This window comes from Hemitrygon akajei, chromosome 15 (genome assembly GCF_048418815.1).
Source record: "Hemitrygon akajei chromosome 15, sHemAka1.3, whole genome shotgun sequence".
NCBI lineage: Eukaryota > Metazoa > Chordata > Chondrichthyes > Myliobatiformes > Dasyatidae > Hemitrygon > Hemitrygon akajei.
In genome coordinates this window covers 74,993,362-75,012,891 of record NC_133138.1, presented here as the reverse complement: position 1 = coordinate 75,012,891, position 19,530 = coordinate 74,993,362, and the positions used below count along the sequence as shown (strand labels likewise).

At 42.1% G+C, this 19,530-nt stretch overlaps 1 protein-coding gene across 3 annotated transcripts in view; it reads left to right on the top strand.

Moving 5' to 3' along the window:
• Positions 1-16,456, top strand: part of emx3 (empty spiracles homeobox 3) — a 30,980-nt gene extending 14,524 nt beyond the window's left edge. For 2 of the 3 annotated variants that reach the window (XM_073067786.1, XM_073067785.1), the window contains exons 2-3: positions 5,212-5,396; positions 15,524-16,456. In XM_073067786.1, the coding sequence (XP_072923887.1) occupies positions 5,212-5,396; positions 15,524-15,691 (353 nt within the window). In that variant the 3' untranslated portion in view covers positions 15,692-16,456. Of the gene's footprint in view, positions 1-5,211; positions 5,397-7,525; positions 8,051-15,523 lie in introns of those variants that run through there. The other variant, XM_073067787.1, reaches the window with a different exon arrangement.
• Positions 16,457-19,530: the final 3,074 nt, after the last annotated feature.

The window sequence follows — 19,530 nt, the reverse complement described above, 5'->3', positions numbered from 1 at the left end:
ATTGATTGGGCGTATGTACATAAAGTGATGCTGGGTTCAGGAGTGCCTGCACGTAGGTGACTCGACAGGAAATGATAAAAGAGGTGGTGGGGTGGGTGAGATGGTGGAGGTGTTGATCAGCCTTATTGCTGGGGGAAAGTAACTGTTTTTGAATCTGGTGGAGCTGGTATGGATGCTGTGTAGCCCCCTCCCTGATGGGAGGGGGACAAACTGTCCGTGAGCAGGCTGGGTGGGATCCTTCACCATATTGTTGTTTTTTTTTCTCACTGGCACCTTTCTGTATGTATGTCCTTGACAATGAGTAGGCTGGTGCCAGTGATGCATTGGGCAGTTTTGACTGCCGTCGTAGAGTCTTCCTGTCTGCTACTCAAGATGGACACCGTTCAAGATCAGCCCAGTGTACACAAACTTCCAAATCGCTATCCTTTCCATGTTGAAACCTCCCTTGCTTCCTCACTCATTACTCTGTAACTGTTTTGGTTATCATTGTTGCGTGGCCGTCGGTGAAGTAGACAGATCTCAGTGTTGTATACTCCACACATACTTAGTTAATAATATAATAACTGAACTTTCAACTTTAATTTTATACTGACTCCTGATGTATGCAGATAAGCAATTCCGCTGCAGTGAGTGGGTTCCTTAACTCTGCAAAAAAAAAGCTAATGGCACAACGGCAGCAAATAATCACATTTGTCATTATTAGTACTCTGATATTATTAAATATACCCGCCCCTCTCCTGTCACAAGCGTGCAGACCATGAAATATTTGGAAAACATGCTAAATGAACTGCTTCTTCTATAGGTTTATAGTCTTTTAGCTTCTTTCTCCTAAACAGATGTGCACTCTCTTGTTCCTGAGGAACGAACTATTCTCTGGTTCAGTAACTAATATTAAAGTTTCAGGTGGCGATGTTTGTTTGAGTGCTTGTAAATATAGATCATGAAACCAGAACGACCTGACTCATGGCCTTACCTCCCTGATGTGCAGTCTCCTCCACTAGGTATATATGTACATGTTAATATAAAACTTGTCGCTTTTATATTTATGCTAAAATGTGTTTGCTACAATACAGTATCCCCGATCTATATTTGTTTTTCTTTTTCTTTATCCGTACAATCATTTCATAGTTTTAATCTTGTGTGTGTGAAGCTCCCATAGATATTGAATATTATTTGCACCGTTTTCATTTGTTGACCTGTATCCCACCACCGTTTTCTTCCAAATTTTGGCTCTATCCCTAACCTTCCCCACCCCTCTCCACGCCCCCACCCAACACACAAACACCATCCAATCTCCACAAGATAATTTACCGACATTCCGGAGTCTGGTTGATAATATTTGACAGTTTTTATTTTTTATTTCCTTGTGTATTTTTGTTTAGGAATCCGGTCTGTCCCAACGACTTTTCCCGAAAGCCCATTGTGGTTAAACAGTTGCAAAATTGCCCGAGAAGCTTCAAAGGCCCCGCCTTTTGTCTTCTCGGTGACCAAAGGGAGTCTCTGGCAGGTATAATTAATGGAAGATCTGCCTACTTCCCTTTCATTCCGAGAAACAAATGCGTTCCTGGCATGTACATGAATTCTGAGCGAAGTTTTAAAAATTAATACTTCTGGACTGTTTAAGCTAACAGGAATGAAGAAGGCCTTTTCTCGTTGGCTACCGCTGACGATGGTATTCCGCAAGGGTCGGTGTTGGGTTGACTATTTTGCACGTTATATGTTAGTGATCTAGGTGACAGAATTGATGGCTCTGTGGCCAAGTCTGTGGATGAAACAAAGATATAGTACTGTGCAAAAGTCTTAGGCACATATACATAGCTAGGATGCCTGACGTTTACACAGCACCGTACCTTTGTCAACGCGGAGCGGAGAACGAGTTTGTAGATCTGACGGGAGCAAAGGGTGTTGGGAATGGCAAGGGCGGAGTGTGGGGCAGGTGGCAGAGATTGTCAGGGGTGGGGGATGGCGCGAGTGCAGACATCAGGCAAGGTCATTTGATTCCAAACAATTAGCTTATTGATCATTACAGAATATCTCTCTGGTGCCTCCCGCTCCCCATCTCTCCGTTCCGCTTTCCCAACCACGATTTCCACCTCCCTGCCCCTTCCCATTCTCAGTCCACAACAGAGATCCCTGTCAGATTCTCACATATGCCAGGATATCTGTCTTTTTTTTGCGGCAGCAGTACAGTGCAATACACAACATTACTACATTGTGCTTAGTCAGACATCCCAACTACATGTGGCACAGTACCGTAGGTGGAGGGTGGGTAGGGCTGAGGAAGCAGGGAGTTTGCAGAAGGACTTGAGCAGATTAGGAGAGTGGGCAAATAAGTGGCCGATGGAATACAGTGGAGGGAATTGTATGGTCATGACCTTGGTAGAAGGAATAAAGGCGTAGACGGAGCACGAATTTAGAAATCGGAGGTACAAGAGTCTGAGTACAGGATTCTATAAAAGTTAACTTGCAGGTTGAGTCGGTGGTAAGAAAGGCAAATGCAATGTTAGCATTCATTTCAAGAAAACTAGACTACAAAAATAAGGATGTAATGCTGAGGATTTATAAGGCATTGGTCAGACCGCATATGGGTTTTGTGAGCAGTTTTGGGCCCCTTATCTAAGAGAGGATGGCGAGGGTCCAGAGGAGGTACACGAGAATTATCCCGGGAATGGAAGGATGAACGCGTGAGGAGCGTTTGATGGCTCTGGGCCTGTACTCACTGGAGTTTAGAAGAATAATGGTGGATCTCAGCGAAACCTACCCAACAATGAAAGATCTCGATAGAGTGGACGTGCAGAGGATGCTTCCAATACTGGAGGAGTCTAGGACCAGAGGACACAACCTCAGAACGGAAGAAAGTCCCTTTAGAACAGAGATGAGGAAGAAATTCTCCAGACCGAGAGTGGTGTACCTGTGGAATTCATCGCCTCAGACGATCGTAGAGGCCAAGACATTAGGCGTACTTAAAGCAGAATTTGATAGGTTCTTGCTAGTAAGTGCATCAAAGGTTAAGGCAGAAGGCAGGAGATCGGGATGAGACGAAAAATCAATCAGCCATGATCGACTGGCGGGGCAGACTCGATGGGCCGAATAGCCTAATTCTGCTCTTATGTTTTATGGCCTTATGAATGGTTTGTCACACAGGTCTAGAAACCTGTTGGTGTTAAAGGTATCTTTTGACGCCGTGCCTGTAGTTTAATGCACAGAGCTCCTCGAGCAGACTGAACTGCGCCGAGCAAAACAAAACTTATATTTACATTAGGTGGATCCGTTTGTAGTCGAGCAGTACGATTTAAGGATTAGTATATATATTAATTAACGTTAAAACAATTAAACTACGATAGATTCAAATATAGGGAAAGAAAACCATTGGTCGCAAAGAGGAACAGTATCTACATTCAGTAAGAACATAGATTAAGTAAAATATAATATTTTTTGCGAAGGTTAAGAAGATGACTTTCGACTTTAGAGGGTGAAGCTATCAGGCACCAGGGTTGCCCAACATTCAGGGCAAAAAATTTCCCACTCAGAGTCACGCTCTGCCTCACTTTACCTCACAATCGCTCTGCGTTTGTAGCAGGTTTCCTCACAAAGCCTCAGCAGGAGGCTCCTGCAAATCGCCGTTCAACATTTTTCGAAAAGCAATAATAGTTTTCGCTGGCTATATAAATTAGCGAGTTGTCAAATTATCCCGGATTACAGATTGGTATCCCAGTGTCTGCCTGTTGTGTGGGAGAATGGACGACAACTTCCTTCATTGACAGATATAATTTCAACACAAAGATAAGGACGAAGCATCAGAGAGAGCGCGGAGGAGGGAAGTGGGGGTGGAGTTGGAAGAGACTTTGGTTCCCAGTCTTTAGTTGTTGACTGCGGAACATTGTGCAGTTTCTGTTAACATCAAACAAAGCGCGAACTCCAAATCTTAAACGACAAAGTGACACGACTTTATTAAAACCAAGCTCAACTCCTTAAATCCAAATCCAAATCCCCAACCAACCCTCAATGCAATGTCTAGTTCTAACCTCTAATCAAACCCTACGTCTCAAGCCAAACAATAAACCTAATCTTTAAACCAATCCATCAGCATTGTATCAAACCCTAATCCTTAAATCAAATTCTAACCTAAAAAAAACCTGAACCTAATTCTAATCCTAATTTAATTCTCAACACAAAACTACACTTTCTACAACCCCTAAACCGAAGCCTAACAAACTCGGACTAAGTCTGTGTTCACACTCCTCATCTCGTCCTCCATAAATCTAGCCGAAATAATCCTGAACTCAAAAATGAAGAGATAATTTACAGAAACCTTCAACCGAATCTTAACCATATCATCTAAACAAAAGATTGCGAGTCTAATTAAGTTAGTCCCAAAACAAGTCTGGAGCATTTTTTTTGCTGAACCCACTTCGATGGTGATGTTGTTGATTAAATGGGAATTGTGCCAAAATCAGTGTTCTTTTTCTTTTCCTTTAAAGTGTGAATTTTGTTGGCAAATTGCAGAGTAATAGTGTTTAATTACACTGTGCATATCTAATTTATAACACTTTCTTACGTTTACAGCGACCGCACATATACTAATAACTACACAATTAATATTCGTTTTTCGTTATTGCTAACTGCTTTCTTGCAAAAGTAATATTACTTGGATCGTTTCCTTCGCAGTTAAATATATTGAATAAACATAACTGGTTTTAAAGTTCAAATTTACATTTTTGAGCATATTTGTAAGGTAGTTATACAGCGTGGTATAGCAGCAGAAGCGTGAAAATTCGCGATAATGTCCATTTAACACAGTCCGGTAAAAGATTCAGTAATGTTGTCTTTCAAAATGTGCTTTGTGTTTGGAGAAAGCAGTTTAAACTGTACAGCGCGCGGGTGATGTATCGCTGTTAACAGGTTTATCGTTAAGGATGGCTGTGGAACAATTTGAAGTGATAAGTTAAAAGTATCACGAGTATTGGCACGGAGAAAAAACATATTGGCTAAAGTGAGAATTTTGCTAGTGTACAGCTACCAATATGTTAAAGTGTAATAACAGCCGTGCCTGTATAATTACAACCAGTTTATATATGAACTCACAATATAAAATCGTTATTTGTGTTCATATTTTCAAAGTAACTTAAAAATATCAAGCTAAAATACTGGGGTATTAAAGCGGAAACGATTCCTCCTATTAAATGTACCCCTGTTATTTTCTGTTTCCAGGCGGCGAGGGAGGAGCCGAGAGCCTGCTTCTTCACGGCCCTTTCACCAGGAAGCCTAAGCGGATTCGAACAGCCTTCTCCCCGTCCCAGCTCCTGAGACTAGAACGAGCCTTCGAGAAAAATCACTATGTGGTGGGAGCCGAGCGAAAACAATTGGCGAGCAGCTTGTGTCTCACAGAAACGCAGGTAAGAATGCAGGAATACCTGCGTCTGGCGAAGGAGGCACGGGGCGAGTGGGAGCTGTGACGCGGGCGGCGAGAGGAATGCGTTTTATGCAACGGTTTGCCATGCTGTAGAAGTAATAATTCCGGAGAGTACATGGTACATGCATGCTCGGCAAGGGGATGTTTGTGGACCTGTGAGAAAAGAGCGGGAGAGTAGGACTAATTGGGTAACTCTAGTTGACGTAACACAAAAGGCCGGTTGGACTCACACACACACACACAGACAGACACACAGACACACAGACACACACACACACACACACACACACACACACACACACACACACACACACACACACACACACACACACACACACACACACACACACTCAGCGATATTGTATTTGAGGCAGGGCAGTACAATTGAAAAAAATGTTCTCCTGCCTGTACTCAAATGATAATCATTCTTTATGCGAATACTCTTTAATCCGAACTTTTGTTTAATGGGTCCAACAGACGTAATTTAAGCAATTTAAGACGATCACCCAATTTGATTTGGCATACAGAGGAGCTTGGGGCGGTGGATGGTGGGGTAGGGGCTAACAGCGGGAAAAAAAATCAAAAATATTCAGAACATTTCTGCGCGGTGGGAGATCAAAAGGAAAGGCCGAAGGAAAATATCACGGCACTGAATCGTCCTTCAAACCGACAATATTTTGACAAAATGCCAGGCAACCAGCTTATTGTTGTACCCGGGTTTCTGGGGCCTTCGGGATTGTGGTTCAAAAACAAGAAAGTAAAAGTCCGTGAAATACTTTTAGTTCGCTGGTAAAGACAAATCAGGTTTTAATTAGGAAGAGAACGCTGTATTATGTTTAACTGCGGACGCTTTTGTCTTTATCAACAAGAAAGGCACGTAACCAGGAGGTGGTAATAAATTGAACCTTCTGTCGGCATGCATGAGTGTTGCTGTAGAATGATTTTTTTTGTCATTATAGTGTCATCTCCATACACAGCCTGGTGTAAAATGGAAACGATCACTTTCTACTCATGTACCAGGTCACATGCTTCTAAACAAGAGCACTAGCAACAAAAATTAACAAGCAGGATTTAGTCACATCTTATTAGGAACGAATCATTAGAATTTGAGTCAGGGAGGAGTATTACGGAGAGGTGCAGATAGATCGAGACTCATGGAAATATACAGTGTTGACAAAAGACACGTTAGTAATTGTCAGTTGGCTTGGCGTTTGGACAGACTGCATATGAACAAATATATGTGTTAGGATGCACTCCTTAATCTGCATCAGCTGCGATACTGCAGTGAGATCTGAATTATACCCGTAGTGCGTCAACATGATCTACCAGAGGTTAACTCGCAGAGGTGCTAATGTTTAAATGTGGTGTACAGAAAGCTTTGAAATGGGCCGGTTCCTGAGGGGTGGTGAGGACAACAATATCGCTCTGCTGGGAACTGTAAGCATAAGAATCAGAAAACACATGTTTAATTACTTGGTTAGTAACAGTGGATGCGATACGTGTATTGGAATTCAATACAAAAATTAACTTTGCCCTGAAATCCTGCATTTTATCATGCATTAGGAATTTGTTTCATTAAAGGTACCGTGCCCTATATTGATACCGCTTTTTACTGCTTCTGGGGTGAACGAAGCTGACCAAAACATCATGGTAGTTGGATTACTATTTATTTTCTTGATGCAATATAAATCTGAGATGTAATATTTTCCCCCTGACAACTCTTGCTACAATGATAGGTAGATCGAATAGTACGCTACTTCAAGGAAACTGTTTTAAAATGGAAGGATATGAGGTCTTCAATCCTGTAAATTGCTTAATACGGTTGTCTTTTGAAGTCAGTTTCTAAAATGCAAATCTGCGTTGGTAGTTTAATCCATTAGTTACTGGATTCCAGTTGTTACTTTAAAAGCCACGTCCCATTCACAATGAAGCAAAAATAATGTCAAAGCCCATCACATGTTTACATTCTAATTGTTTATCCTTTGATAATAGAATGTATCAAGCACATAACAATTAGTTACTGCTCTATAAAAGTATATATCACTGACAATTAGATTTATGTGAGTGTGAGCTTGTAAATTGTTCATATAATCTGAATATATCTTTTCTTAGATATTTTACACTATTCCTTGCGGATACATGAGATGCAGGACCCACCTAATGGAACTTTTTAGAGATTAAGTGTACAATTACGGATATCAGGTTGACGCTGGGTAAGGCGAGATGATCGTACGCATTTTGACAGTAAAACAGAAGATTCTGGGTCAGACATTCTCAACAGTTTAGGCAGCATTTATGGAGAAAAAAATGGTTAAAATTCCCTGTCATCACTTGCGTCAGTTTAGAGAGGGTTCCAAAATAATATATTTTTTTCACACACCAAAGTAAATGTTTGCATATATGTTTCGGCACGGCGAGTCATACACAGACTTATATAGCAAACACTATGGATCCATTAAGCTGAATACGTATATGTACGGGAACAGAATACACAGACTGACATTTTCATAGAAATGCTCTGGTACACACACATACAAACCCACAGATGCAGACGCGAGAGAAACTGTCACGCAAACAGATTTATAGACGCGCACACATAAATAAACTCGTCTACACAAGCAAACACACCATTAGCCTACCAATATACAGTATTTATACAGAGGGAGATGGGGAAGGAAAAGTGGGGGGGGAGGAAGAGGGAGAGAGAGAGAGAGAGAGAGAGAGAGAGAGAGAGAGAGAGAGAGAGAGAGAGAGAGAGAGAGAGAGAGAGAGAGAGAGAGAGAGGGGGGGAGGGGGGGGGGCGGCGGAGGGAGATTAAGTTTGGTTTGTTGTTTGTCGTTTCAGTACAGGATGATAACATCCAGTCACTTTATATCCGATTCGGAATTGAATAAAGTACTTTTGGAGGAATCAGCTGAGCAATGCGCTTGCTTAAGAGAAGTTAAATTTATTTAAGTACGTTTATAAACATATTCAGTAAACAAGAGTACGAATTTAATTACAGTACAATCATCAATTCAGATTGTTATATGTGGTGTGGAATATCGGTTTAGAATTTTTATCAAATTTTCGCCTATAGCTGCCCTCGTCTTTGATAGGATAATTGTTGGAGGTTAGGCCCATTTTCCTCGCTTGCACTAAACTGAAGCTAACTCCCAAATCATTCAATATTCATCTTGAAAAAGATAACCACCGATTGGAAGAAAATCTAACCCAGGCTCTCAAACCCCTCCTAGTAAACGCTCACACCTCCTTCTTTCCATGGCTGAACGAATCAAATACAGATCTCTCAATCGAGAATTACAAATCCAATCATTTAACCATTAGTACTTGCTTAAGATTTTGTGGGTTGACCGTAAATTTTTTTTCCATTGACAGTGTCGAGATTAATGGATCGCTTAAATTTTACAAAATAAGAGGGAAGAATTCGTCCTCATAGTCCTTTGAGAAATACTTTGCCCGGACGCAAGGAATTATTGATGTCATTATTGTACATTGCGCAGAGGTACAGGATCAAAGTCAGACATAACGGAGTCCAGTGTTGCGTGGAGCAGTCAAGGAGTTGTAATGCGTCCCAGTGTTGACGGGAGAATGCTTCTGACATTCCCTTAATCGTATTAGGTTTTGCCCATTGAAATTGATCCAGCTAAGTAATGAATGAATTTGTTGCCCAAGTATAAAAGAGTCCTCCTGGCTCAGGGTATACTAGAATTTAACAAAAATCCAAACTATAAAGTTATACTAAAACACCGGGAGACAAAATTACATCTAAATACGTCGTAACGATAATGAACATACCTACTCTCACCAATCCCACAGGCCTCAAGGGCCAAAGGTAAAGGTATTGTAACTCGATGATGGAAATGCGTGCGTGCCTTCGTGTAAATTCGATTCCATTTCTGTCGTCGTTAGATTTAAATAAAAGGGAATATCTTCGGAGTTTTGTTTTAAGAGGAATTAAGCTCCCAATACTTAATATTGTTCGGGCGTGTTAAAGCATCGATGGTTATTACATGCCTGGCCTGGTCTAGTCAAGTATTTTCTGAGCACATCTCCTAATCCCCTTTAAATGGATCGCTGTCATGTACGTACAGCCGCAGGTCCAGAGGCCCGACCCCCTTCTATTTGAGAAACATAAATATGCGAAAATTACATTTCCTCCTGTGGCCAAAATAGACACATTGTTCCAGGTTTTCGTTCACCGCAGTCGATTATTTTATTTTTCACATCTCACCACATCGACTGATTGATCTGGACACGGTTGTTAATATATCAGAAGAAACTTTCAGAGCGTATAAATTAAAAGTAAATCACACTGTGTTTCGGCACTGCAATAAGATCACTGGTTTTAATAGGCACAACAATAATGTCTTTCAACATGAATTCCAAATTGCACTGTCAATAAATTATCTGAGATCCATACTTGATGATATATTGCATAAATGCAACCCAACTACCGAGGAAAATATCTCGGTGAATTCACTCCTCGAACCGTAGCGTTAGTTGAGTTGAGGAGCGTTTTTGTGAGAAAAATTACCTTTTATTTCTATTCTTGGTCTTTTAATCCGATTTGTTTTTGAGGCAAGTTACTTTTTAATGATCAACTTGAATGCTTTCTGGTAGGTATCGAGTTAATGGGCAAAGATAGAAACGTTCCCTGGAGCTAATGTAGCTCCGCTTTACGGAGCCGAAGAGGATGGAAATGCCCCTCAGCACTGTGTACTCCATCACCAGAGGTCATGCCAAGGGTGCTGACGCGCACTTTGCACTTCACATCGCTGACTACTAACACGTTTGCGTTTCATCTGTTCCACAATACCGTAATTCCAGACAAACATAAACAAAACGAGCCGCCGATGCGCCCTGCATTTGGGTAATTCTGGGGTCCGATCAATTTTAGAACAAATAAAAAGTTTTCGAACCGCGTGTAAGCGCCGGGGATTCAAAGAGCTTGTCGGTGCAGCGCGAGATAAAGATTTATTCTGGAATGAAAGTAAGACGGGGATGTGGCTAATCCCCTTCACTATTCACTCGATTTAACGGTAATGTGGCCTTCTTCAAATACAACGCCGGGGTCCCCCACAGTTCCATTTCTTTGTAACACGGGCACTAAGGAGAGGGGTGGGTGTGGAGACCCTATTAATGAATGGGATGAAGCGCAGTTAAAAGACGTAGAAGTGAGAATGTATTTTGGCTTCGGTTTGCTGGAAAATTCTCCGATATATTTATTGTATCATTAAAATTATTTAATCGAAAATGTCTGCAGTCAATCGAATGAAGTTAAAGGGGCCGAATCAGATCTCTTGCTACTGCTCCGTTTTTCTGCTCCCTATATTAGCTTCCACTCCTTGCTGGGATTTTGTATAATTTCATGCCCCAGACCATAGTTTGCCATCTTCCCCAGACCCGTTGTCCAGGACAGGAATACCCCCTGTGAGTTGTGGTTAAATTCAACTTGTACCCGTGGATTTCAATGTGAAAACCCGTCACATCCCATGAAAATAATAAATTAATTTTGTTTGTATCATCTCTGTGTTTCGATGCTGAACACAAACCAATCATTTTCAGCTAGAATATGCTTACAGGGAGAGTTTTATGCAAACTTAACATCCCTCCTGAACGCTGCAAAATCTCTTCACGTATTATGAGCTCGAAGTTCTTAGAGTAAAAGAACTAATAAGAGCAACATGGTTTATGTCCAGCGTTATTATGCAATGGAATCCCTTAGCCGTTCGGTGTACCGATACAATGGGAAACACGCAACACAAACAGCGCTGGCAACCTATTTAGTTAGTATCGTCATTAACCAGAAAGAACCAGGAGGAATTCGTCGCATTGTGACAAAACTAAAAATATTTCTCCTAATTCATCCTGCTGTCATATTGGACAATTCTCAGCCGGGACTTCTTTCTGTCTCTCTGGATAGGGGAATCTGTGCGCAAATTAAGCAGTAAAAACGAATGTTTTCCATTCGTTAAAACGTACTTGAGGGCTCCGTATGCGTGTCCAGGCAAAAGATAAACCATTTATTCTGTTTTAGGAAATCTGTTTTAGTTACAGCTCATTCTTTCACTTTCTCCAATCCTGTGGCACTCCTGGAGTACGCGTACCTCACATGACAGCGGGGATTAACAGAACATGTCCTTTGCAGAATTTAAACAGACCAAAACCTGGTTATATTAACCAGAGGGAAGGACTGACTCATCGTCTCTCAGTAGACTGCAGATGAAATGATATTTGGATTAAGTTTTGAATGTGGCGCCATGGAGCGCAGTCAGGCCGTTCTGGCAACAGACAAGCAAAGCTCTGAGAGAAGACGGGCGGGGTTCCGTTTATTTTGATATTGATTTGGAAATCAAACCATAACTATATAACCATATAACAATTACAGCACGGTAATATGCCATCTCGGCCTTTCTAGTCCGTGCCGAACGCTTACTCTCACCTAGTCCCACCGACCTGCACTCAGCCCATAACCCTCCATTCCTTTCCTATCCGTATACCTATCCAATTAAAAAAAAATGACAATACCGAACCTGCCTCTACCGCTTTTACAGGAAGCTCGTTCCACACAGCTACCACTCTCTGAGTAAAGAAATTCCCCCTCGCGTTACCCCTAAACTTTTGCCCCTTAACTCTCAACTCATATCCTCTTGTTTGAATCTCCCCTACTGAGATTCAAACGATAAAAAGATGGGGCCAAACCGACCGCAGCCCACGACTGTCTTCATCAACCTGCACTGAACTCACTTCTTCATCTTTGACATTTATTTTTCCTGCGGAGGAGAATCGTGAAGCGCCAGTACCCCACCCTCAAATAAAAAAAAACTATTCTCTTACATATCTGTTAGCGCTGTCATTTTATACATGCTTGTCTACAATTTATTCAGATGTTCATCTGATAACTCATTATTTACATGAACTGTACGATACACCTTGTTTTGGTTATTCCAGAACATAAACATTGATATTTCCTCCGTACTCGGTTTTAAAATTCGATTAATACTGTAGTTAAAACACTAAGAATTGGGTCTTGTTTAATGTCACCCTGGCATGATAGAAGCGCATATTCTGTAATCTCAGCGCATTTCCCATTCAATATTATTCTCGAGATAAGAGAATTCTACCTACGCCATGCTCCAGAATCCCAGATATTAAACACAAAGTAACATAGTGAACATCGTAGGTAATATTTAGTCAAATCGTATCCTCCTGGGCTGATGAATAGAAACTGCGTTGACACTTCCATGCTCAATATTTTAAGTATTGACTAATTGCTTCCAAAGTAGCTCAGACCCACCACCGGAGAAATGGCGCCGAGAAACCTGAAATTGTCATAAATTCCCAAATCCCGCGTGGTTTCCGAAATAAACTATCCGGTTAAGGAACACATTTTGTTCGGCTTTATAGAAATGCATCATGTTTTTTTTGTGTGTGCTGTTAAAGAAGTCGGGTTATGCAGAGGTCAGCTGCAGAATAGCTAATATATTACCACTCTTTTTGGAAGCGATCTGGGGAGGCGTGGGTGGGGAATTTGAGCTGATGTACATCGAATAATTTCACGTGAACACGGACATGACTGTAAGCATAACAATCAAAGTCAACGTATTTGGGTAACTGGGGAGATCCGAGCAGATTTCAATGAGATGAAACGGGATTCACACACAAAAGAAACAAATTGGCGTTAACTCAAGCAGCAAAATCACAATAAAAAAAGGTTTTTGTAATTCTTCGACTTTTAGTAAATAATTTAGTAATGATACAAACTTTTAGACAAATAACTCAGAAAATGAACATAGTAATAGTTTTATTGGTTTTTGGCAACTGGATGTGCATCTCCACGTGGAGTCTCACGTTTATAAATCACTTCCACTAAGAGAGGCTAATCCACATTTGCGAAGTCCAGTTGATACTTTGGGGTCTCGTACTTTACAAGCGGAGAATAGTCAAGCATGAAGAAGGAGCAGATAATTCCAGATGGAATCCTCTGTGCAAATAACGGACAGAGTTACAAAGTGCATGCAGAGTTGAAAATTGATTTGGGAGGAGGAGGGAAGTGAGAAACGGGGAAGTAAGGACCAAAGATGGAATTGGAACAGGATTGATGGTCAAGATATGATTAGTATTTCATAGGCTTTTCTTTAAAAAATTCCTAACAATGCCCATGCAAACATTCATCTGACCAATTGCCTTATTGAGGACTATGGATCAATTGTCCTCAATAACTGGATTGCTCTTGTATAAAGCTAACACGGACTCTACCAGCCGAGTGACTCCCCCCCCCTCCCCCAGGCTGTAACCTATCTATGATTCTGTACGTCTGCCAGATGAACCTCACTGTACCCACACCACTTACCGATGTTCCTGCATTAAAAGTGTGATTCGAGAGAACTGCATTGATGGTAATGCGCTTTGCAGAGAGCAAACGTCGCTTGCTTTCTTCCTTCTAGTTGAACATATAACATTTTGGAACGTCCCCAGGTTGCGAGAAGCACCATATAAATGCAAATCCATACAGTTCAAGGAAACTCCTGTAGATAAAATGGGAAAAAAATAGCAGCCTTCATCTTGCCGGCCAATATATCAAAACATTAGACTTTGCGGACACCTGAAAGACAATATGATATTTATTAAAGCGCTTTGCCTCGGAATATGGAACCGCAGGTTTAATTGGGTAACGCAAGTGATCAGGAAAGTAAAAGAAAATCGATAAGGGACACTTAAATTTAACCGATGCCTAGCTGCAGAGACATATAATGTTCATCCTGTCCCCGTCAAAGTACGAGGACCCCGCACACATGGACTGTTGCCGCCGATAGAAGTGGCAAAAGGGCATTGTGATCCATAAATATCGCGGGGAGAGTGAGAAATGAGGGTCGTATCTGGAGTGAAGAAAGAGTCAGCAAGATGCTGGAGGAACTCAGCAGGCCAGGCAGCTTCCATGGGAAGCAGTACACATCCGAAACGTCGAATGTACTCTTCTCCGTGGATGCTGCCTGGCCCGCTGAGTTCCTCCGGCATTTTGTGTGTGTTGCTTTGGATTTCCAGCATCTGCAGATTTCCTTGTGTTTGAGCGGGAAGAGCAGGACGATTTAACCATATAATAACCATATAACAATCACAGCACGGAAACAGGCCATTCCGGCCCTCCTAGTCCGTGCCGAACTCTTAATCTCACCTAGTCCCACCTACCCGCACTCAGCCCATAACCCTCCACTCCTTTCCTATCCATATACCTATCCAATTTTACCTTAAATGACACAACTGATCTGGCCTCTACTACTTCTACAGGAAGCTCATTCCACACAGCTATCACTCTCTGAGTAAAGAAATACCCCCTCGTGTTTCCCTTAAACTTTTGCCCCCTAACTCTCAAATCATGTCCTCTCGTTTGAATCTCCCCTACTCTCAATGGAAACAGCCTATTCACGTCAACTCTATCTATCCCTCTCAACATTTTAAATACCTCGATCAAATCCCCCCTCAACCTTCTACGCTCCAATGAATAGAGACCTAACTTGTTCAACCTTTGTGTGGATTTTCGAAGTCAGTTGAATTGGAACTTGTAGAGCTTTGGATAAAAGTCCACAAAAAGCAGGGAGACTTGTTTTTTTAAAATGAGAGGATGGGCGGAATTTAGAATAGTTCCTTAAAGATTCTGTGCTTGTACAACCACCTGGAGGAGAAGACAGGGAAGCAGGGAAGTGGGGGTGGGGGGCGGGTGGTGGAGAATGCGGCTAATTTTGCCCACCTCCCACTTCAGCTCAGGACATTGTAACCGGTTTCGATAAAAGTGAATGAAATAGATAGTTGTGCGAACCCAGAGTAGGAAAACATTCCACTCAATGCTGTTCTCCCGCGTTCCGTGATGGTTTTTGGATTCTCCCACATATCCCCGGGCTGTCCTGATTTCTATGTAGCATGTTAGATGGATTTTGCATCAATGTCTTGTTTTGCACGGTCACTGTCTTGTATCATTTTTGTCACGTGTGTTTGAATTTACGTGCCTGCGTTGGTGCTGCAAGCCAGTCTTTCATTGTACTTATACTAAACTCGAACTGAGATAGGATATAGGAAAACACTTACACATTTTCCTGCTTTTCCCACCAGGTGAAAGTCTGGTTTCAGAACAGAAGGACTAAGTACAAGCGACAGAAACTGGAGGAGGAGAGCCCGGACACACAGCAGAAGAGGAAAGGGACACAGCACGTCAACAGGTGGAGAATGGCCACCAGACAGACCAGCCCGGAGGACATTGATGTGATTTCGGAAGATTAGAGGCCTCCTGGATTAAAACATTCAAATGTTTCAGTATAATTCGTGCAATGATGACTGCGAGCAGCCTGACAGATGGACTGAGGTTATTAATTTCACACGCTTAATTATACTGGCCCATTGTGGAATTACCGATTCCACTTCTGATCAAGTCACAGGGCACAAAGGTGGACTTAAAAACAAACTTCAACAGTGTGATTATAGTTTAATTAACGAGAATCTTTGTTAAGAAATCTGTTCGAGTGCAGCAAGTTGAGAACGGACCGTCCTCGCTGGAGATGACCTTGGGATTGGAATGCTAGTCGTGGATAGAGCCCACTCCGCCCCCACGCCACTCATTGAGAATTTAATTCTTTTCAGAGGATTTGGTAGCGTCCGGCGTCTTTGCAGGTAGAGTTCCGGGGATGGTGTTTTTTTCACGTTTTAGGTCGGAGGATTTTTTAAAAAAAAATTAAATTACCAGCAAGGCCCGGTGTGACCTTGCGCGCAGCCTGAACACAAGGGGATGTGTGTGAATGAGAGAAAAACTCATTTGCAAGTTTCTACGGGTTTTAAACTGAGAAAAAGATGGTCTGTAGGACTGTAGCGCCGAGGACCTCGTGTACGTGAACGGTACTGTGTGATCCCCGTTTCTTGATGTTATAATGTCTCATCTCGCCTCTCCCCATAGATCTGTTTTATAATGGTCTTTGTCGATTGTAAATAAATGTGTGTCACCACTGGCATGTCCATACTACAGAATAATAAGGAAATATTTTTTCCACAATAAAATATATTGGAAAAAAAACGTGTTTTATAAAGGCAAACAAGTTTTCTCAACAGTGGACTGCTTTGCTGGGTCAGAGTACCACAGAGCGCGTAACACCCCCTGTAACATCAGACTCTGGTTTGCGGCACTCAACCGCGGCAATTTCAATATTCCCTCCGAGACGTTAGTGGCGCATTCACACATTCACGTAAGTGAACACACGAACACAAACGCGTAAAACTGAGACGGTGGGTGGTTGTGAATCATTCGGGGAATATCCGCTAACTACAGTTTTCGAACATATTCCGATGGTCAGTGACCGTAGCTTGAAGTACACTGGGATGAGTGAATACAATATCTCCAATTGGGACCGAGAGAAAGGAACAGCACAACAGTGAACAATTAGCCTTGGATTGCTAATACCAAGACATATGACCAAGGCATTTTATTTTGCAGGGGAATAGGTATAAAGAGTTGAGGAGAGGTACATTGAGTCAGTCGAGCAGGCATAGCACATTTAAGCATGATAAAGTTACATCGACGCTCAAATGATTATAGAGTTTCGGTATCTAATCAAAATGGTTGCCGACAATGTTTTTTTAAAATGTACAACGTCCCATATGGTCGATGGAGCATGATCATTGAAAAATTGTCGGGAGGCCAAAGAAGGCGACTTAACCCTTGGTGTTAGAGGAAAAATGACGCGTCATCTTCCAAGCGAGAAGCGGAGAAGCGTTGCTTCTCCAATTTTGCACCGTTCTCTAGTTTCTTCATGCCATCAACTTCCCATTGTCCTCAACCCTAATGTCATTACATTGACCTTCCTGGTTCTCATGTTACTGGGTATTGTTAAAGGTGTTCACTCCTCAGGTGCAATCTTAGCTTTTTTTAAAAATCTGCCATCAACACCTTCTCAATAAACAACTCTAGAGGCTCCTGCAAACTGACACTCCATATTCAACTTGCAAACCCATTGATCTAGGTCCTGTAGCTCCATCATTCCTTTTTCAAACTCTTACGTTTCCATTTTCCCCAGGTAGCGTTGTTCCCATTCGCAACACGGGAACCGCAAACCGCTGCCTTGGATTACAATAGCAATTCTTTACTGGCCTTCCTGATTCGTCTACAATCATTAACTTAGTCCATCATGTCAACTTCCTTCAAGGTGGAGGAGGATGATGTGGTCAACAAGCCTCTAGATGGAAAGTTCTCCACTTGGTTCCATTTTTATCCACCCAGTGCAAAGCTGGTCCTTCATTACGTCTGATGTTTCCTTTGGATCCATCTGGGGACCTCTTGCTATGTCTTATCTCAGGTGTAGTGTGAATAGTGGAACTGAAGGACGCAATAAAGGGGTGGTGTCTCTGAGAGGGCTTTGGATTGCTGGGTCACCAGTTCTTGGGGAGCCGTGACCTGAACAAGCTGGTTGGATTACACCTGCATCGGGATGTGTTCGGCTAATGCCGTTGAGGAAGGTTTAAACTCATTTGGCAGGGGAACAGATATGCAACGTTGCATTTACAGTCAAATGCAGAAGGAATATCAAGTCAATGCAGCAGGCACAGCACGCGTAGGCTTGATAAGCGCTGTTGGGGGGGGGGGGGGAGATGCACGGCTAAAATGCAACTAGTGTTAATGCAAAAAGCCTAATGATCCGAGAGAGTTGATCAGCACACGGGAATATGTAACAGACACAGGTCTGGCAAATCAGCGTTCTAGGATACAGAATCCAGCTGTGACAGGGGCATTTGGTGGTGGTGGGGTTGGGGGGAGTGGGTTCGGTGGTGATGTTAAAGAGAAGGTGGCATTGCCATACTGATTAAAGAATTCGCTACTCAGAGACAAGGGAGGATGCCTACAAGGCCCTTCAACTGAGCCCTAATGGGTAAATTTTAGGTACAAGCAAGGGACAATCACTTTGATTTGGGGTATCAAAAGTGGATTCAAAGATTAGCTCGGGATCAATAAAGTATGTCTGTCTGTCCGTATATTTCAGATTAGCCTTAATTCACATTTACTTTGGAACATACAGTAAAATGCGTCGTTTGCGTCAAAGAAAACCAGCCTGCAAGTGTTGCCAACATAACATGCCAACAATTTGGCATCTCTAACCGTACGTCTTTGGAAAGTGGGAGAAAACCGGAGCAGCCGAGGAAACAAACGTGGTCACGGGAGGAAGACGGAGTCTTCACAGGCAGCGGCGGAATCAACCCCGATCGGTTATCGACGTAGAGCGATTGCGCTCACCGCTGCGTTACCGTGCCGCCTATATCACACGAAGCAAGATTTTGAGGAAAAGCGATGTAGATAAATCAAAGAGGCGCAAGAATGATGATTTATATTAGTACCTGTAGGAGATTTCAACGTTCCCTACACTAATTGGTAACGCTTTAGTGAAAGGCTTAGTAGGGGTGCAATTTTTAAACTGCTTTTATTAGCCAGTACGTAGCTAATCCTACCAGAGAAACCTTAGGGAATGCAGCTACGCAAGTGGTATGACGTTCCGCGGGAGCGCATTTTGGAGAAACTTTAACTTAACTCTGTAAGTTTCAATGTAATTTTGGAAAGAGGTAAAGATGGAACTTAAGACTCCGAGTGGAGAAAGAACATTTTCAATATCGTAAGACAGGGTCTGGCAGATGTAAGCTGGGAGCAGGTACTTGCAGAAAGGTCCACAGCTGATAAGTAGGGGGCATTCAGAAAGGAAATAGTGGGAGCTCAGGTTTAGCATATAATATGGGTGAAGAACAAGGACAATGTCCAAGGAAAACTGAATGTCAAAGGTTGGAAAACAACAACAACAACAAAGAAGCATATGATAGATTCAGAGTGCTGGAATAGGAGGGGCCAATAGTAATATTGAGTTCAAATGAATTGTGGGGGGAAAGAGGGTCATGAAATATCACTGATAGATGAAGTTATACCCCAAAACATTATAAACATTATATATTATAATTTTATATATTAAGGACAAGAAAGTATGAGTTAGGGACTTAAGGAACAATTTTACCTAGATCCATAGGACATTGGTGAGGTCTAAAGTGAATTCTGGCTGTCCCCAGGACTCAGCAGGGTTCAGTTCCTACAAACCATT